Genomic DNA, 21,719 nt, shown 5'->3' on the forward strand with positions numbered 1-21,719 from the left:
TTCCCAGAATTGCACGTTTTCTGGGTTTTTCATGATAATAGAAACGCCGGTGTTCCTCAGTACACACATTATGACAATGAAGATAACATTATAACTAGGCAATAAAAACAGCCAACACTTGGATACATTTGGAAACAAGTGGAGACATTTAGCGAAACAGGTGATTGCGCGCGGTGGAAATCGCTCAACAGCTGTCGCGCACAGTTTAGCTAGAAAATGACGAAGGTGTGAAGAAAGATAAACAAGCCATTAATTGGCATCCCTCAACGTGGATACTCTTCAGATTAGTGGATACCCTTCAGAGCTCTATAAATGCAGTAACGTTGTTTGCTGGGCGAGTTGGTTCGTAGGAGACACGAAGCCCCGCGTCTCTGGTGCGCCAGCACCAGAGATGGACCATACTGACTAGCCTAACTTTCAGCCCTCCTCAAAGCAGCTGTCTGTATAAATTATTGCGAGTTCATTAGACAAACAATCGACAGTTGGATTTTTTTTCACCCACAGCCCAACGGCGGTTTTTCGGTTACCGCCCGCACCGTAAAGGCAACTCAACAATCTCGCGCGCGAGACGATCCTAATAAACTCGACACGTCCCGTTCAGAGGGGGCTCGCGCGACGCGAGACAAGTGTGTACGCACGGTTGTAACAGAGCAGCAGCTCGGCCTCGTCGTCCTCGTAGATGTCGAGCGCTGCGACAAGGTGCGCCTTGGCGGCGTCCACGGTGTGCAGGCGGGTGGCGTCGCCCGTCTTCTCGCTGACGAGGTCGAACTGGTGGCGGTAGCCGACGCAGATGTGGTTGTCGGGGCTGTCGACGAGCGTGAGCAGCGCGGGCGCCTCGGGAACGAGTAGCTCGCGCACCAGCTGGAACCCGTCCACGGTGTCGGTGTCCGATGCGGCGCACCACGTGGTCCAGGCGGCCGAGTGGCGCCACTGCAGCACCAGCAGCCGCCGTCCCACGGCCGCCGCCATGCGCAGGTGCGAGCCACCCGGCCGGCTCAGCGCGTACAGGTGGCACCCTGCGGCACCGCCAGACGCGCGTTCTTATATATTTTTTTTGCTGGATCTTGGGATAGAGCGAAAGAAACGCAGTCCTACTAACTGACTGTAATTTATATGGTTAGCAGCTAACCCTTGCTCAGGTAATAGCAGACCGATAATCTGGCATGGGTACTGAAACGGGCGGCATGACGGCAGCGCACATCGTGCACGTGCGCACAACATGGCCCGCCTCGACTAGAGCATGCTAGTCTGCAATAACTCTCTTACAGGACAACAGTGCGACATGACCGCCTACAAACACTCTTTGGGCCACTCATTTAACGCGCTGACTAAGCGACTGTTCGCGCTATAGTTTAGAAAATGATGACACTGCTGTCTTAACGTGATTTCGAGGTGGCGGCGCTAGTTAAGAGGGAAGTAGCGAGAAAGACAGCACGAGCACTTACAGCTGAAAGCATTCCTCTTCAACGTTTTATTCTGAACAATAAACACGAGATTTTTATTCGCTCCTACATATCCATTTGCGTGTGCGTTTAGACGCATATCCATCGTCATGAAGCCGTCCAATGCATACCAGCGAGCGGCGAGGTCTTGCGCAAATTTTTTTGTCTCGTAGTGTTAGCTTTCCCGTCACTGGTCTTTAAATATTGCTCGAAGACAAAATGTCGGGTTTGTCATTTCGTACAGTTTTCTCACTTTTCGTGATGGAAGGCGCACCGAACTAAGACCCCATCATCACCTCACAGGTCAATGGATGTGGGGAACTCGAGAAGATGTGCAACGAGTATTGGGGCGACGGCGGGTTCCTGTGAGGATAAGCATTATACGTATTTTATTTCTTATTTACACGCAAGTAGGCTACACTTGCGTGTAATTATGGGGTTTTGCGTGCCAAAACCACTTGCTGATCATGAGGCACGCCGTAGGGGGCGGGGGGGGGGGAGGGGACTGTGGAAATTTGGACCACCTGGGGTTCTTTGAGTTGCACCTAAATATAAGTAGACGGGTGTTCTTGCATTTCGCCACCATCGAAATGCGGCCTTCGTGGCCGGGATCGGATCCCGCGCCCTCGTGCACAGCAGCACAACACCATAGCCACTGAGCAACCACGGCGGGTAAGGAAAGTTAAAAAGCTAGGAAGATTACAAACACGAGACACAATGCAGGGTGCTTTCTTTTTTTTTAGAACTCTTCATGGTTCTTTGAAAAATCGCCTATGTGAGCGCCACGCTGCCGCCGTAACGCGGTTATATGGAGAGATAGACATAACCAGATATGCAAATCACGATGATAAATGAACTATACTCAACAAGTTTCTGCTAATTAACATTTTAACTACCATGTTCATGGCATATGTTTAAATGACAGATTTGATGTCTGTAATTGTCTAAGGCGACAGCATTTATATTTTTTTCTGGTGCTGCTAGTCGTCAACTGATCGGCTGTTAAAGTTCATTTAAATAAAGTTCATTTCAAATCACCGATTTACTCGCTGCGAAAAAGCGGTCCTCGACGCGCCTCTCCAATTTGATTGTTGCCCGGAGTATTGCCACGATTTTCTTAAAGGACGGCGCAGCAGATTTCTAGTCAAGCTCGCGTCGATAGGGTTTAGCTCGGTGACATTAGAGAGTTTTTTTTTTTTAGTTCTTTGAGAGTTTCAGTTTAGGGGACGCAAGCGGCTTGCGTCCCCTAAACTGAAACTTTCTATTATTGGCATATCGGCCGCGTAAGATACGCCTACCTGCGCCTCCCCCCCCCCCTTTTTTTTTTGTTCTCACATGAAGGTGATTAGCTGGAGCTTTTGGCTACGCATATCATACTCCACAACTGCATCAGAGAATAGTTACCAAAATTTAATGTTGTTGTAGAATTACAGACTTCAAATCTGTAATTTAAAATTATGCGCTAGACGCATGCATTAATTGAAAATTACTAGAGGAAACTGATTATTCAGTTAAGTCATTTTTGTGATTTGTCATGCAGGTTATGTCCGCCTGTCCACATCCCTGCACTATATGTGGTGCCGTCATGATGTATGCCACGGCCAGCAATTTTCTTAAATTCTATTCAAGAGGGGAAGAAAAGCGAAAGCAAAGCGTAGAAACCCAAGCCGAAGAATGAATCAGACACAAATTGATTTTTTGGGCTCAGACTGCACGTAGCGGATTGAAGTTAATATTGTTACGTGTGCAAAGACACAGACTAAAGAGGCTATTTACAGGCTATTTACCCTGGAGCCAGACAACCAGGCCGACACTCGCTCGCGCCAAGGTCACCGACCGACTTCATCGTCGTTCTCGCGGCGGCTCGTCTCTTGAGCATCGCTCGATGATATCGTAATACTACCCGTCCGGCGACAAAAGCGCCGTCACAGTGCTGTTAAATATCCAAGGCGCGTGGAGAGTTGTAGGGCTTGAGTCGGGCGACGTGGACAATGTCACTGGTTGTCACAGCGGAGGACGCAGTGGGCGTGGCTAGAACGATTTCATAGGTGATATCAGTCACTTCGCAGAGCACGCGATATGGGCCTGTGTAATAGGAAAGCAGTATTTCACAAAGGCCAACTTCACGCGATCGTGACCAAAGCAACACGAGGGTGCCGGGCACAAAATGGACATCACGGTGACGGAGGTCGTAGCGTTGCTTCTGTTTGTCTTGCGACACTTGTAGACGATCGCGCCCAAGTTGGCGAGCATGTTCAGCATGGGCGATTCCATTATGGGCATAATCGCTAGTTGATGTTGCGGCGGACGGATGCACAGTGTCCTGTGGTAATGTAGGTTCTCGGCCATACAAGAGGTAAAACGGGGAAATCTAGCAGTTTCGAGACGGGAAAAGTTGTAGGCAAAGGTAATGTAAGGTAGAGCCAGGTTCCAGTCACGGTGGTCATCTGAAACGTATTTGGATAGCATGTCTGTAAGGGTGCGGTTCAAACGCTCAGTGAGGCCGTTCGCTTGGGGGTGGCAGGAGGTGGTAAATAATTGCCGTGTTGAGCAGGCACGAATGATGTCTCCAATGACTTTGGCCAAAAACGTACGGCCACGGTCTCTTAGCAATCGACGAGGTGCACTGTGCATCAAAATGATATCATGTAGGAGGAAATCCGCAACATCAGTTGCGCAACTGGTTGGAAGAGTGCGGGTTACGGCGTAGCGGGTCGCGTAGTCCGCCGCGACTGCAACCCACTTGTTTCCTGATGCAGATTCCGGAATTGGGCCGAGAAGGTCTAAGCCGACACGGTGGAAGGGCTCGGTAGGTATGTCGAGCGGCTGCAGGTAACCAGCAGGGAGCTCGGAAGGCTTCTTGCGTCGTTGGCAAAGTTCACAAGCGGCGACGTAACGTCGTACGGAATGGGCAAGGCCCGGCCAGAAAAAACGGCAACGTACACGATCATAGGTTCGAGATACGCCGAGGTGCCCTGCCGTTGGTGCGTCATGAAGCTCTTCTAGAACGGTGGAGCGGAGGTGTTTAGGCATTACAAGTAGAAACTCAGAGCCGTCGCGGAGGACGAAGAGGCGCAGGGCAGCATCGGCCGGAGAGTGTTCAAAACGGTCGATGAGTGCTCTGATGTACGTGTCACGACGTTGCTCGTCGGCGAAATGAAGCAACTGTGATACAGAGAACACGCAAGAAGTACTGGCTATATTGGAGGAGTCAGAGTCATCAACAGGGTAACGCGACAAGCTGTCAGCGTCTTGGTGCAAGGACCAGACTTGTACACCACGGAATATGAAAATTCTGGTAGCCTCAAAGCCCATCGACCAAGCCGGCTCACAGGATCTTTTAGCGATGAGAGCCAGCAGAGAGCATGATGGTCAGTGTCTACAGAAAAAGGGCGACCGTAAAGGTAAGGACGGAATTTCGCAACCGCCCAGACAACAGCAAGGCATTCTCGTTCCGTAATGGAATAATTGCGCTCCGATGGTGCTAGGAGGCGGCGCGCATAAGCAATAACGCGATCCTGGCCACGCTGACGCTGGGCTAGGACGGCACCTACGCCATGACCACTGGCATCTGTACGCAATTCTGTAGGGGCATCAGGGTCGAAGTAGGCGAGAATGGGTCGTGAGGTTAGAAGAGTGACGAGACGAGAAAAGGCGGCGGCTTCTGCAGTACCCCACGAGAATTGCACGCCTTTCTTCAATAGATTAGTGAGGGGTCTAGCAATTGCCGCAAAATCTGGAAAAAAACGACGAAAGTAAGAACATAGCCCTACAAAACTTCGAACGTCTGCGGCTGTCTTCGGAACCGGAAACTCTCGGACAGCGCGAGTTTTGTCGGGATCAGGCTGTACTCAGGAAGTGTCAACGAGGTGGCCCAGAAGAGTAATTTGGCGGTGTCCAAAACGAGTTCAGTTGCAGCTTCGCCTTTCGAAATACATCAAGTATAGTTGTTAGACGCTCAAGGTGAGTGTCGAACGTTGGCGAGAAGACGGTGACGTTGTCGAGGTAGCAGAGGCATGTGGACCATTTGAAACCTTGGAGCAAGGAGTCCATCACACGCTCAAAGGCTCAAAGGGGTGTTGGATAATCCAACAGCATTACATTAAATTGGTAGAGGCCATCAGGTGTTATGAACGCGGTTTTTCTCTGTCCATATCGTCAACAGCAATCTGTCAGTATCCCGAACGAAGATCAATAGATGAAAAATAGCTGGAACCGTGCAGGCAGTCAAGGGCGTCGTCTATACTTGGGAGCGGGTAGACGTCCTTCTTAGTAATATTGTTCAGATGACGGTAGTCCACACAGAAGCGCCACGTGCCGTCCTTCTTAACCAGCGCCACAGGTGACGCCCAGAGACTCGAAGAAGGCTCAATGATGTTGTTATCTAGCATTTTGTTCACTTCACTTTGAATTACTCGTCGTTCCGACGCAGAAGCTCGGTACGGTCGTCGGTGAATAGGCGTAGCATCGCTAGTAAGAATCCGATGCTTGACCGCGAGCGTCTGGCCTAAAGGGCGATCGTCGAAGTCGAAAATATCTCGGTAGGGCGACAATACTTGGCAAAGGTCTTCAGCCTGCCCAGAGGACAGGTCCGTCGCAACCATTTTCTTCATGTTGGGATCGGCGCCCGAGGCTGGCGTGAGGGGCCTGCTAAGCTCGCGAGAACCATCGGTCGATAACGCTACCACGTGATGGTCGCCGAGACAATCAACGGTGGCAAGGCAAATATTTTGCGGTAGAATTTGCTTTGCCAATCCAAAGTCAAAGACAGGCATGCGAGTGCGGTTCGCAGTAATAGTAAGTATACTGTGAGGCACAGTAACGTCATACTGTAGTGAAATGTCAGGCAGAGGAGTGACGAGGTACTCGCCATCAGCAACTGGTGGGGAAGACAACAGTTAAATATAGGCTATTGAGTTTGGCGGCAGGCGAAGAAAACCGGTGGGGCGTAAGCGGCACTGGGGTGCGTCAGAAGGTTCTGCGAAAATCGGCAACTCAAGGCGAAGGGTTCTGGAAGAGCAGTCAATAAGAGCAGAATGCGCGGAGAGAAAATCGAGGCCGAGAATGAGGTCGTGGGGGCAATGAGCAATTACTATTGCGGCCGGCGATGCTGACACGTGCCGTACACATACCAATGATAGGCACAGTACCACCATCCGCAACGCGGACGACGCGTGCCGACGCTGGGGTAAGGAGCTTGTTCAGTTGTCGTCGGAAGGAAGCACTCATAATACAAAGATGTGCTTCTGTATCGATAAGTGCCGTGACAGGATAGCCGTCAACGTTGGTTCGTAGGTAACGTGAACAGAGGATTTGAGGGCAGGGTCAACAACGCAGCTTCACCTCCAGAAGCTGCAGTGCCTAGTTTTCCGGCTGGATCCGGGAGGCGATAGGTGGCAAAGAGAAGCGACGGGGTTGGGGCGGACGAGACTGATGGCGTCGAAGTGAGGGCGAGCGGCTGTAGCGAACGTTCGGAGCAGGATCATCAGCGCCAGTAGGTTCATGGCGGGTGGTATAGGGAACAGAAGGTCCAAAGGTGCGGGAATAAGCGGCGGCGTATGTCCGAGGAGGTGGTGGCAATCGGTTGCGGCAATGACGAGCGACTTGGCCGATGCGACAGCATTGGAAGCAGATCGGCCTGTCATCAGGGTACGCCATACAGACGGGTTGCGGCGAGATTTGGCAGAAAAGGACTGCCGGGGACGAGGAGGGCCGCTAGATAACTGGGGTACGCTGGGTTGAGACGTGGAACACACGGAGTTCAGACCCATTTTCTCAAATTCCTGTCTGACGACGGCCTGAATCATCGCAATGGTGGTTGCTGGCGGATCGGGAAGCGTCACGGAGAAAGCTGGCGAACAGGTGGCCTCGAGTTCGCGGCGAGCAATATGGGTGACGTCGTCACAGGTGGTGGTCTGACGTGGTCGATCCTCACATGTCGACGTAGCAGCAGTGTTGGGTAGCCGCGTGAGGTGGTGTGAGATACGGCGGCTCTTAGCTTGTTCAAGGCGACGGCATTCTTTTATGATGGCGTCGATAGTCGAGATGTTGCCGAAAACAAGCAAATTGAAAGCGTCGTCGGCGATGCCTTTTAGCACAAGTGCCACTTTATCTGCTTCGGACATATTATCGTCAGCTTTGCGGCATAGAGCCATGACGTCAAGAATGTATGAAACGTACGACTCTGTAGATGACTGAACACGAGACGCAAGAGCCTTTCCCGCGGTAACCTTGTGACGAATGGGGTCGCCGAACAGTTCCCGTAGCTTTTCTTTGAAACTGTCCCAACTGGTTATCTCGTCGTCATGCGTTTGGTGCCACACGCGTGGGGTGCCGCCGATATAAAAGATGACATTGGCCAGCATAATCGTTGGGTCGCACCTATTATTAGCACTGGCGTGTTCATAGAGCTTGATCCAGTCGTCAACGTCCTGTCCCTCCAAGCCAGAGAACACACCAGGGTCGTGATGTGGGGCAACCGTGACGATTGGAGCAGTCGGACCAGCCGAAGCCGTTGCAGAGGCGGGCTCGTCACCGGGAGTCATGGTGACAAGCTCGATGTGCCGACCACTTCGGAGTTCCGTGGTGAGGACGGCGATCGCTAACCTCCACCAGAATGTCACGTGTGGAAAGACACAGACGAAAGAGGCTACTTACAGGCTATTTACACTGGAGCCAGACAGCCAGGCCGACACTCGCTCACGCCAAGGGCACCGACCAACTTCATCGTCGTTCTCGCGGCGGCACGTCTCTTGAGCAACGCTCGATGATATCTTACTAATATTTTTATCTACAGGAAGAGCACCGGGTACAGATATGAACATGGATGCGCACATATGTCACAAAAAATTTTTTTTGGAGTGCGCCGAAAAAAAAATGGAGTTTTGAAACAGCTATTGGAAATTCCAACTTTTGTGTTATTTAAACTGCGAGATATTTTTTCGAAAGCAAGTGGTGTTACCAAACATTATTGCGCTTATATAAATTAACGAAGGGGGTGTGAACAGAGCGAGCGTACTTGAAATTCGAGAGGCATAGCACTTTTTCTTTATTAACTGTACGTGTGCAAGGACACAAAAGAAGATAACACTAGAGCCTTTCACAGTAAAAGCCATTGCAGAATAGCACAATAGTTCTGAATAATTTCGTTTAACAGCGCGAAATGTTTTTTTTTTTGACACGAGTTAAAAGATGGAACAAGAAGCCTGTTGTCTTCCGTCTTGGTGGTTAAAAGCAACATCGGTAAGTAATCATTTAGAGCAGAAAAATGCGTTATCAACCTGAAAGGTTTTATATGTCTTGGCAATAGTGATGAACAATACTTAGCAGCAAGTCCTTGCATCCCGGTAATGAGTTTCGTGGATAAGATTTCAGGCAGCGCTAAGCGTAGACAATACGCAAAGCCGACCTTGGACACACGAGCTTGTATAACAGCGCCGGAAAGATTCCCTCACCTTTGGTTCGCTCCAGCTTGTGGTCCCGGAGGTCGGCCCGCGTGCGCACTAGAGAATTGGCCGAGTCGCCCTCGAAGTCAGTGAGTCTAAACACGTGTACTCTGCTGTCTCTTCCTGTAAAGAAAGAAAAGAGAATAGCGGTTCAGCAACGAGGGAGGAGAAAAATCTTTATATTTGCTTCTGCTTAGCAGCTAAAGGTAAGAGACGGGAGCTTTTTTTTTGTTGTTTTCTTTAACAAATAGCGCAATATAGATCACGCGTGCGCAAGTAATTTCCTAACTTCTAAGCGTATTGCTCGCTTACCCTTCCACTTTTTTTTTCGGTAAGGAAAGGTTACGAAGTCGCACAATGTTATGGATAGCCCCCTGATAGTTTAGGATCGAGCAATATGAGCCAGCTCAAGTTCCACCCTCGCAAAGCTGATTAATGTTGACTGTTCTTTTGTTGGCAATCTTCACCCAGCTACAAAACCATGGAAAACCTGCCGGAAAGCGCCCGTAAAGCCTTCTATTAACGCACAAACAAGTTCAATGAAATCAAGCAGAATGCTTGAGGCTCTATGTCGTGTCTTCATGAACAATAATGTTTTAGGTAATGCAGACTCTCACAAACTTCGTTTCCAGCTGCCTAATTCCATAAAACAAAGAAAGAAAAGAATGGGCTCTAATCTACGCTGTAAGAGTGGCTGGCCAGCGAAGCTGTGGTATCACCTGATCCGATAGACCCATGTGACGTAGCCTTGAACTGGGTCTTGCCGAGCCTGAGCACGACGCCGTTGTGCATACTAACGTTGATGTTCCTTTCGTCGCTCGTCATATTCGTGCTGCTCTTCGGGCGTCCTAACTGTGCGTGGCTTGCTGGATACGTTGCTGCTCACGTCGCCGCTCATCGCGTTTGCGCTGCTCTTCGGTATTCCTAACTAAGCGTGGCCTTCTCATAGCGCTATCAGAACACAAATGAAATCAGTTGCTAGGCGTGCTGTCTTTTTACATACGAAAGTGTAGTTACGTCACTCCCTGCTTCGTATGCTGCAGTTGCCGCTTCCTGGCAATTGCAGCTTATGCAACAGTCTTTACAGTGAAACGCTCGCGGCGAAAGCTATGCGCGAAGGTGTGTATACTTTTTTTTTGCCGCTCACCCGCACAGCCGGCGGCGCCGCTGCTGCGGATGCATCGAGGCGAGCGGCATCACAGCGGGAGGCGAGCGACTCCCGCTGTGATTGTTTGAGTTATTGCCCACGAACAGGACAAGATATATATATATATATATATATATATATATATATATATATATATATATATATATATATATATATAAAAACAGCGATGCGCACTGACCCGCACTGCCCTGGCTGCCGGCTGCTAGTTGACGTGTAAACAAAACGTCGCCTCGATAGGCGCGGCGCTGCGTTCGCCGCCCCGTTCCAGTTTCGGATTCGCGCGCTATCGTAGCGGAAATTCGTCGTGGCACAGCAGTTTGGGAAATCGCATTTTTCTAGGTGCTAAAGCTGAGAGGGCATGTATGGAGAGCTCATCTCAATTTGCCAATTACGATGAGCCCGCTGAAACTAAAAGTTTGAAACTTAATTTATGGGTATTGGTTACTTAGCGACTAATTATCCTGTATGACGCATCACCGCATGGTCGCAACTTCTATTTACGGCCATTTATTGCAACGGCTATTTTTAAATATTACTTGATCTTCATAGAAACACCCTGAATACCCTTCTTCCGGCGTTACTTGTGGCATTTCAAATTCCTCTAGCCTATTCTCTCTTCCATTATCGTCGTGGGTGCCACTGATACTGTATAAATCCCTATAGAACTGCTCAGCCACTTGAACTATCTCATCCACAATAGCAATGATATTGCCGGCTTTGTCTCTTAACGCATACATCTTATTCTTGCCAATTCCTAGTTTTTTCACTGCTTTTAGGCTTCCTCCGTTCCTGAGAGCATGTTCAATTGTATCCATATTATACTTCCTTATGTCAGCTGCCTTACGCTTGTTGATTAACTTCGAATGTTCTGCCAGTTCTATTCCAGCTGTATGGTTAGAGGCTTTCATACATTGGCGTTTCTTAATCAGATTTTTCGTCTCCTGCGATAGCTTACTAGCATTCGGTCTAACGGAGTTACCACCGACTTCTATTGCACATTCTTTAATGATGCCCATAAGATTGTCGTTCATTGTTTCAGCACTAAGGTCCTTTTCCTGAGTTCAAGCCGAATACCTGTTCTGTAGCTTGATCCGGAATTCCTCTATTCTTCCCTCTTACCGCTAACTCATCGATCGGCTTCTTATGTACCAATTTCTTCCGTTTTCTCCTCAGGTCTAGGCTAATTCGAGTTCTTACCATCCTGTGGTCACTGCAGCGCACCTTGCTGGGCACGTCCACATCTTGTATGATGCCAGGGTTAGCGCTGAGTATAAAGTCTATTTCATCTTTAGTCTTGCCATTCGGGCTCCTCCACGTCCACTTTTGGCTATCCCGCTTGCGGAAGATGGTATTCATTATCCACATATTATTCTGTCCTGCAAAGTCTACTAATAACTCTCCCCTGCTATTCCGAGTGCCTAATGCACATTCCCCCACTGACTTGTTTCCAACCAGCTTCTCGCCTATCTTGGCACTGAAGTCACCCATCAGTATAGTGTATTTTGTTTTGACTTTACCCATCGCCGATGCCACGTCTTCATAGAAGCTTTCGACTTCCTGGTCATCATGACTGGATGTAGGGGCGTAGACCTGTACGACCTTCAATTTGTACCTCTTATTAAGTTTCACAACAAGACCTGCCACCCTCTTCTTAATGCTTTAGAATTCCTGCATGTTATCAGCTATATCCTTATTAATCAGGAATCCGACTCCTAGTTCTGGTCTCCCCGCTAAGCCCCGGTAGCACAGGACGTGCCCGCTTTTTAGCACTGTATATGCTTCATTTGTCCTCCTAACTTCACTGAGCCCTGTTATATCCAGTTTACTGCCCTCTAATTCCTCCAATAGCACTGCTAGACTCGCCTCACTAGATAACGTTCTAGCGTTAAACGTTGCCAGGTTCAGATTACAATGGCGGCCTGTCCGGATCCAGGGATTCTTAGCACCCTCTGCTGCGTCACAGGTCTGACCGCCGCCGTGGTCAGTTGCTCTGCAGCTGCTGGGGACTGAGGGCCGGGGTTTGATTGTTGTATTCATATAGGAGGTTGTGGCCAAGTACTGCACCAGGGTGGCCAATCCTGCTCTGGTGAGGGAGTGCGTTACCGGTTCTGATCACTGGGATCAGGCCGCACTCCAGGCATGTTTATGCACTTTTATCAACACGCGGATTTCTTTTTTTTAAATCTGGTGGAAAATTGCGCAGCACCGGTATTCGAACCACGGTCCTCTTGCGCGCGAGGCGGATGCTCTACCTCTACGCCACCGCTGCACACTGCACCGCTTCACGGCGCGGCCAGATTTCGATGGGGGCCAAATGCAACAACACTCATGTCCCTTGCATTGGGGGCACGTTAAAGATCCCCTGGTGGTCAAAATTATTTCGGAATCCTCAATACGACGCCCCTTATAATGAAATCGTGGTTTTGGCACGTGGAGCCACAGAATACGTGTATACCTATGGACGGCATCGTGTCACGCGTTACAGGCGGAGAGATTTCCTAGGGAAGCAGCGCCGCAATGCTTACGCATTAAAACTGCAAATCCACGAAAGCGCTGCGACGCGCTAACCGACCGGCCCCTCAACTATGGTTGACCTCCCCGCCTTGCATTTATCCGTGTCTCTATTTTGTATGCGCAATGCAAACACTTACCTCTGTCTGTTCTGAATAGAAGTATGCCGTGAGCTTCCACCACGCTGACTTGCTTCACCAGTACAGTTTTGTCGAATATCATCCTATGCGTGAGTCCTTCCTCGATGAGAAAGATCCCACACTCGGTCCCGAGAACCAATTTGTTGTTACCTGAAAAATAAAGTAGGTAGCAGAAGTTCGACACGGGAGTTCTTGTTTTGCAGCGAACGACTAGCTTCATTTTCTCAAGTGTCGCCTTTTTACTAATAAAATTAGCTTGGTCTGGCTCGATGTTAAGACTACTCTGAAAGAGCTTATCTTTTCATTTCTTTAATTTTTTTGGACGTAATAAAAGGAAATGATGGTGCACAAATGTAGTCTTTATTTCTTAATCTAGTGGTATATTTAAGTTTTGTGCATTATGCACAAAGGTTGTCCTAAAGAAAAAGAAACACAAGTACCTACGTGTCAGAATTAAGAATAACAGACGATAGAAATGATCACTCTGAAGACGAAGAGGAAAGGCGCGGCGTCTTAGCTTAAGAAAACGAACCCTAGAAACACCACTCCGCCTTCTTGGATTTGATTTAACTGTTAAAAATAGGCTTTCTATGGGTGCCTCTGCACTTGGGCATAGCGACGGGAAGGTGAGCGCTGCGATCGAAAGTTTTCTTTTAGGATTAATGAGATTTAAGCTCCGAATGCAAAATTTTTGAGCCTCCTTTCACCAAAATTGAACTTGAATCCTTTTTACTTAGTAGCCATGATATAATTTGCAGTTTCCTAAAATCACGCAGGCTCAACGATTCCTATCTTTCGATTATGGTTTACCTATAATAAAGTTTTTACTTATTTTACACATTACTATAACCTACCCGATTCTTAACCAATCGCCCAGAGTGGGTACGTGCCAGTAGATCACAAGGATCTACATCTACAAACGGAGAATACGTGAAAGGAGTCCACCCAGCGTGGCCAATGCCCCTCGTGGCTACGAGCGATGTTTTGAGGCAACAACAACAGCGTAGCAGCGCGAGCGGCGCAAAGGCAGACGGGCTTTGGAACGCAGGAAGATTGTACGAGTCAGTTCTGCGTGTCGGCAACAACGACAAGGCCTTGGCGGGCTGCTCTATGTCGCATCCCAGCACCTCTTGCAACTGTTGAGTGAACGTGCCACGAAGGACACCGCGGACTTCGGGGAATATGCACTGATAATTATGGGCGGTCAAGTTCGAGGACAGCATGCTTTGTGCATGGTATGAGTTGTGGAGATTTTTGCAGAAGCAAAGCCGAAGAGCAGTTTTGACAACTGTTGAGTTTTAAAGGTTTTTGGGCCCTGTGTTGTGATTGTACTCAGTACTCATGCGTTTTTGCGTTGGTGATGTAGTATGATTCGTTGCAAACACCTTGCGTCCGACTGTTCATTCTGCAAAATGGGGCAACGGACCAGGTTTTGGCTGACACGATTTAAACTGCCTAAACTGAGAAATTGTTCGAGGTGATTGACATGATCATACTTTTATTCACAGTGCAGGACGTTCAACTGTGTGCATTGCTCATGTTGCATTTCTACCTAAACTTTAGTCGCTATAATTTAATGTTCGAATCACGTTTTGTTTGTGGGTTGGAGGTGATTTTGCTGGGATGATATTCGGCCTAGTCAACTTTTTTTATATTTCGTGGGCTTTTTCTGGCAATAAGAAAAGAGAGCTACGCTAAAGATAGAGCGCCGCAAACTTAATCCGATGTTTCCAAATATACTCACGGGACCTCCTATTGATGCATTGGCCGGGAAGTTGTTAATTAAGAAGTTAGTTATTTAATAACTACTAAAATGATAACTAACAAGCATACAATATATACTAGAGACTTTTTCAAGTGCTCTACTACAACATCTAGTCGGTTTCATCAATGTAGAATACCTTGTTTTCCTTTTAAATGCTTCACACACGCTGGCTCGGACACGCGTTACGTATAAAGGCTGAGTAATCTGTCCGAGTTGGCATTTCTTCATACTAAAACAGCGTGGCAGGGACAGCAACAAGCGCTTACATTCACCACGTGAATGTGTAATAAAGCTTAAGCTCAAAGTTCGGCACTTGCCCCTGTCGTTTCTCGTCCGTTTTTCATGTGCGTTGTTTCGTGTGCCAAGTCATATTTATCAATATAGAAAAGTGTCTCTAGCCCCAAGTGCCACAGACTCACAATAATAACTAATAACGACACTTCTTGAAACGTCCACGAGAACTTTACAAAACCAGGAATTCGGACATGAGTAAACTTTTATTGCCTGCCCCCCCCCCCAAAACAGCTTTTTCCATACTTCTTTCACGAGAAATACGACGACAAACATGCATATTACACTGATAGTAATATCACTGAGGATAGACGTATTGACGATACGTCTACCCTCAGGGTATCTAACGGAGCTTTTAGCTTCCCTGCAATCACCGACACCACCAAATTCGATATGTGATATCTGACAACGTCGATGGCTTCGGATCTTCCAGCTCTTCGAGGTACAGATTGTGTGATTTGCCAGGAACCGCACTCAAAATGGGCGTCATCCCCTATTCGAGAGCAGCTGCATAGAGAAGCCCAGCCTTGCCCTATGGCGTGGACCATATCAAGAGTCTGTGCTCGAATTTGCGCTCACGTTGTCGAGAGAAGACCTTCCCATATTTTTCAGTCTTCTAGCCCATTTTGGCATAATGTGCCACGCACACGCCGTAAAAACTTCACTTAAGGTTATGCGCTAAATTTACAAAAATGCTTAGACCAATCGAGACGAATGCAGACGCAAGACAGGGAGCGCACTAGCAACCCTTGGTGGTAACATTACGTGAGCCCTTCAGTTATGTTGAACCAAGAATGTAGCTGCCAGGTTTTTCTGAATTAGGCCGTATAGTATGTGGAAAGCGTAGGAATGCGCCGCTGTGAAGGAGTGATGCAGCAGGCAAATTTCCCAGGCCCGCATACGACGGGCATATCGCTAACATGCGACCGCTAATGTCGTACAAGCGAAGTACTCGTCAACACACCCGACTGCACGGTTCCGACCGCCGGGCTTCATCTGGACTGTCGTGAAGGGAAATAGGCGTTTTTCGTCGCCTATAGCTCGGAATAGCTTAAACAAACCGCTTGCTTTCTGCATCATGACTGACAACACTGCATAGAACAGCTACCACTGAGCACGTTCTACACCGCTAACTTCACTCAACTGCACAGATAGGGGCGCCAGCACCTTCGCTACCGGTCGCTTTCGGAGCAGCCGATCCCCGCGCCGACGCAGCAAAAGCGGAGAGGTCTCTACCGAGCTCCTTGACTTTTATCGGCCTGTGCTGATGACAGTGGAATTCGCTCTCTCTCGTGCGTCAATGTATATCTCGTTCTCATTCGCTTGTCCCCCTTTCTTTTCCTCCAATCTTTCGATCACTTTTTCTTCCTCTCTCTGCTTGAAATAGTGAACCCGGTATTCTGTTCTGGTTAGCCACAATGCCTTTTAAAATTCCATTCCCCTCTTTTTCTCTCTCAGTTCGCTATATTTCACGTATCTCTTGAATGTTCGACCAGCAACTTTTAATCGTAATAGAACACCAGCGCGACGCGAAATCGAATAAGCTCGAGTCTTTCTAACTACTAAGTCTGCCAGAAGAGCGGGAGCCAGTTAATGCTTTCAATGTAATTAGGTGTTCTTCGGCGATAAAATTTCCAGATAAGTGGATTACGACTTATCTGGCATGATGGTTGGATATTTTCAATCGAACAGCAGCAGATACGTGAAAAACGAGCGTTTAAGCTCACTAACAGGAATATTACTGCAGCCAGGAGACTATTCTGTAAGTGCCCCCTTAGTGAACATGTCCATTTCGTATGCTGCTGATGTGCTGATTGGCTGAAGGCGCCTATCTTCTCCTGACGCGTACCCCAGCCCAGTCAATCAGAGCTTCAGTAGCAGACCAAATGGAGATGTCCACAAGGCGGACACTTACAGAGTGCCCCCTCAGGGGTGTAAGCTGGCGCGGAAGTCAATACATTTGTCTAGAACGAATGGAGCGTGTTCTCTGTACTGTGCTGGCGACATTAGCGCTAACACGTTATACGAAGACGGCTGGAAGTGATCATGCACGGCAACCTTTACGAGATGCCTTGTCTTCTGTCGCCTAACTGGTCGCCTAATACTTCGGAAGCTGCTTTGTTTGTCAGGAGCGCATTCTAGACAAGTGTCTTGACCTACGTACTCTTGCAGCAGACGCCAGGCCAATTGAGCTAATTATATACCTTTTGTCTAGCTGATCAAGAGTCATGATGCTGATTATGCATAGCCTGGAATTTAAACGGGTTCACGTGTGCATGTTTTTACTAAGAAAACACTGGTCTTCAGGCAACAGTGAAAATTTATTGCAGACAGAAGGATGAGCTGGGGGGGGGGGGGGTTCCGCAGTGCGTCAAAATCTGACTCAGCATGGCGAGCAGTAAATTACCAGGAAACTTGAGTGGAAATGTTGCAAGTTGTTATCCTGATAATACAACTGAATAAAAGGTATCGATAGTATCTTATTTACTATTGCACTTGTCGAAAATAGGAAACTGTTCCGAACTTCAAAAAAAAAAAAAAAGAAGCTAACAGTAACTTCCCATATATGCATCCCTTAATTTCTACGAAGTTGTCCTGCCAGTGACATTTGGTAATGATTGTGTAGAATTTAACACAATTTATAATATTCAGTTGAAACATATATGAATTGATGATTCGCAACTGTAGTGAAAAATGTATAGTAAACGAGACTAATACGAGGAAGGAATTAGGCGTGCACCACCCTGAAGCATTCACCACTGACACAATCCAATACATTCGTAACTCTTCATCTGCTCGCACGTAGGGCCTTCAATTAGTACCTTGTGCATTCAACTGCAAAAGTTTACGAGACGCGGTATCTGCCAAGAAGCTGAATTCTCGCGAAGCGTGGTCACACAGCCTCAAATTAAATGTTCCAGCATGTAGTAGCCTTCGCCACCTACACAGTGATTCATTAAATACGAAGTGTCATGCCTTAACAGTGCAAGAATTCAGATTTGAAGGGGAAACCGCATCCCGTAAACTTTTACTGTTCACTGTACATAAAGAAGAAAGGTGCACTGTGCTGAGCCACATCGCAAGTGTAGGGTCTTCGAGCGCGATCTGCTTGCTAATGGAACGGCTATTATGAAGGTTTGTTTAGAAAAAAAGGCTATGCATAAATAGCGGTCATCGCACATAAAGCGCAATTGCTCGAGCGCAACGGCAGAGGTAGCGTGATTTCGTTCAATTATAAGTGGTGCATTTTGGTGCTTTCGGGGACGCGGATAACAAGTAGCCTTGAGCGGGCACGTGCTCAAGCGAGACGCGTCAGGCATCATGCCTCCGACGCCAAAGATGTTGCAACAATAGGTTTCGCACAAACCAGGTCATTATGGATCATTATTATTTGATGTGCACAGCAAGCAGCAAAAAGCCCTAGGGACGTTTCTTGCAATCGAACGTTCTGGCTTAGCGAGGAGGCGGAGTAATACTCCTACAAAACCAACGCTCAACGGATGCTATCGTTCTACGCGTTCATTACGCGGCACCACTAAATACGCATTGCTCAGCGTTCATACATACGTATACTAGAGCTCGGCTGGCGCGAGCTTTCCTTTTCAACCAAGTGAAGTACTAAGACAACGAAGCAAAGCTGGAGGTTATTTTTGAAATTTTTATGGATTTACAGGAGACGTTGGCATATTTAGGATATTGGTGCATTTTAAGCTGAGTCCAGAGTCAAACGCTTCGTAACTCCGTTCGCTGCGCAGAACTACCCATGCACGATTACATTTATGTGCAGTTCTCGAGGCCACAGCGAGGAGCATTGCTTTGCCAAGGAAAGTATAGTCTTGGTGAATGACAGCCTAGCCCCGAAAAAGTGCTTGGGCGATGGTTTTTTGTTGGTGTTATGTAGCATGGCATAAACGCAACCTAGCACGCCATATTTGGTGCGAATAGCGTGATACTTCTAGCTCAGCTATTATAGGAAGAGATTCGCAGCTGTGATATTTAAAAAAATCCCCATAGCACACGAGAGCCGCTGGAGCTGTCATGCATGTACCGGACGGTGATGAGCCGGTTAAGCGTGTAGCGTTTTCATGCACTCGACGTTTGTGTAGATTTCAGCGTTGTGTTTCTTTCTCGCGTATGTGGGGCGCTTGTCCGCGCCCGTTTTTTTTTTTTTCTTGCGTCCTTGTCGGTGTTGCATATTCTATTCCTGGCTGCTATGCAACAACTAACAAAACGAGCCATTCTGATAAGCTGCGTCTCCACTGCATTTGCAAGGCTTCCTATTCCAGCTTCGCCGATAACTTAAGAGAGTACAGGTGCCATTTACAGATTCCTCCGAAGAAATTAAGCTGATATCTGTTTTCTCCAGTGAAAATATCGACAGGCGGCGAAATATCGGCAGAAACAAGCTCTTCTCGAAGTGAAGGTCGCCTAACACTGGTCGCCTAACGACAATGTCTTTCCCTGATGGAAGAACGAAGCACCAAAATCGCAATCAGGGTAAAACATACACGCAGAACATACAACTGTAGAACACAAAGTGCTGTCATGCACCAATTCGACCTTGTATTTTGTTTGGTGGAGAGAGCGAAGCAGTGTATGCACATTACTGCATTGATACGAAATCACACCCCATCCCCTCAGGATTCTAAGTATCTCTTTTCCATTGGTGGCTGTACTTAAGAAAGTATGTTGATAAATGTAAACGCGATTCTATTACATGCACCATGTCCTAGGTGGAGTGCCCCGAGATTTCCAGAGAAAGAAAGGGGTGCTTATTTTCGAGCTAATAGAGTAAATTGACTCTACATCTGAGGCTTCAAATATCAATCCTGTGGCAATACGCAAGAAAATATAAACAGTTCAATAGCAAACGAGTGCTCTAAAGACAAATGTAGGCTCACTTACCCCAAGAATCACCACAGACGATATCGTGAGGGAAGTCTGGGTAGAAGCACTGGGGTTCCCAAGGCTGCACAAAGAAAGAAAGGAATAAAAATAATTAAAAAAGCTCTGCTAAACAAATTTGCAGACGAGAGTGCTATCAGTACAAGCACAGCGATTTCGCGGAAAATACGATAATGAAGTAACTACCCCATGCCCTGCGGCGCTGGCACAGTGTGTAACCAGATTCCGACAACACCAATGGCGATAATAAATAAGCACCAGCATGAGCTTTTCTGAAGCACTTTGACAATGAAGTAAAGCACCGTGGTTGCTTAGTGGCTATGGTGTTGGGAAGCCCGAGGTTGCGGGATCGAATCCCAGCCACGGCAGCCGCATTTCGATGAAGGCGAAGACACCCGTGTACTTAGACTTCGGTGCACGTTAAATAAAGGACCCCTGGTGGTCCAAACTATTACGCAGTCCCCCACTACATCATGCCTCATAATCAAATCGTGGTTTCGGCACGTAAAAATCCCGTAATTTGATTTTTTTACATATCCTTCAAGAAAGGCACATAGTTAAGCTCCTTTGGTATCCTTAAGTCATCTACTCCGCAAAACAGCTCACTGCACGACGATAGCGGAAACGACGCCATGATAACGATGACACGACATGCACGACAAATGATATGATGACGACTACACTTTGTTGGCTGACATTAGGGACAGCAAAGAACTGTTTTTGTGAGAGGGATGGTGAGCATGGGGGGGACTGCTGCGCTTAAAGCCTCGCTGCAAATGACGGGGCTTCACTTGGCTTTGAATAAGCTCATATGTAGCAATTGATTATGGCTATTCTGTTCATTCCACAAGCTGAAAATTTCGCAAGTATAATGTTCTGTTCTATGGCTATCCGTATAACAAATCGCTCTTTGGTCGCTGATAAGAACGATTTAAAATGTGCGCTGAGCGAGGCGTTACGAACTATCAAAGTCTGTTCCCTTGGAAATCACTCTTTCGTGCGGTAAAATAGACAAAAGCAGACTGCCTACTTCTCGTTTGAAGAGACTAGTTGTGGCGAGACTGGTGGGAGCATCCCCTTTTACAATGGTGTCCAGCTTCAGGGCCTAGAAAAAGTATAACAAAGCGCTGCTTAGGGGTTGAAACATACAGACAGGCACGTTTCAATTCTTAGCAACCGCATAAAGACTGAAAAAGGGAGGTGGGGGTCGAGCAGAGGGAAACTGGCGCCAGAGAATTGGTCCCCACGTGGCTGACCTGTCCAATCCGCACGAACTCCACTTGTCTGGCCTCTTCTTTGCGACGCGAACCTCTGGGTGTCTCTGGCAACACGTCACTGAATGCACGCCTGTTCAGCATGTTCTGTCAAAAAACAAAAAAAAAAACGTACCTTTAATGAGCGTTCTTCAACAAGAAGCTCCCATGATCCAAGAACCAGCCCTAGTTCTTTGCAATATGTTCTGGGTCGTCGGCTATTAGGTAGGGGAAGCACCTAATTTATTTATTTTTTTTATTTATTTATTTATTTATTTATTTATTTATTTATTTATTTATTTATTTATTTATTTATTTATACATACTGTTGACCCTCATTTGAGGGTCATCACATGGATGGAATACATCACAAATACAAAATTGATATGGAAGGAACTTTCATAAGTATTTAAGCCAGTGTAACTTGAGCATTCCTTCTACTTCATGGCGTAAATATTGTTGTGTATACAACGATTATTCAAGTAATTAAATATATCCGTTTCACCTAAAAGTGGAAGACTCTGTACAAGTCAATCATCTAAAAACACGGCGGACAGTCAATAACAAGACCAGGGTTCCCAATAAAGTTCTTACGCTTGAATTGTTTGCAAGAGCAGGTACCAGAAAATCGGGATGTTGGATGTATCATTAGACAACGTTGCCGAGCAGTGGCAAACAGCTCTTACGAGCAAAAAGCTTCATGAATTCGGGCTCAGACTTTTGAAGCTTTAAAGACAGGTAAATGACTCGGAAATGTGCTTGTGGAAATGGCTTTCTGAAGGTCGCACCTGTGAGCTCA

At 47.4% G+C, this 21,719-nt stretch overlaps 1 protein-coding gene across 4 annotated transcripts in view; it reads right to left on the reverse strand.

Annotated features, from left to right (window-relative positions):
• LOC142586075 (GTPase-activating Rap/Ran-GAP domain-like protein 3) overlaps positions 1-21,719 on the reverse strand; it is a 567,772-nt gene that overhangs the window by 12,954 nt on the left and 533,099 nt on the right. For all 4 annotated transcript variants that reach the window (XM_075697347.1, XM_075697339.1, XM_075697344.1 and 1 more), the window contains 6 exons: positions 20,924-21,028; positions 20,698-20,772; positions 19,668-19,731; positions 12,707-12,856; positions 8,897-9,010; positions 639-1,016 (listed from right to left, as the gene is read on the reverse strand). In XM_075697347.1, the coding sequence (XP_075553462.1) occupies positions 639-1,016; positions 8,897-9,010; positions 12,707-12,856; positions 19,668-19,731; positions 20,698-20,772; positions 20,924-21,028 (886 nt within the window). The remainder of the gene's footprint in view (positions 1-638; positions 1,017-8,896; positions 9,011-12,706; positions 12,857-19,667; positions 19,732-20,697; positions 20,773-20,923; positions 21,029-21,719) is intronic.

This window comes from Dermacentor variabilis, chromosome 1 (assembly GCF_050947875.1).
Source record: "Dermacentor variabilis isolate Ectoservices chromosome 1, ASM5094787v1, whole genome shotgun sequence".
NCBI lineage: Eukaryota > Metazoa > Arthropoda > Arachnida > Ixodida > Ixodidae > Dermacentor > Dermacentor variabilis.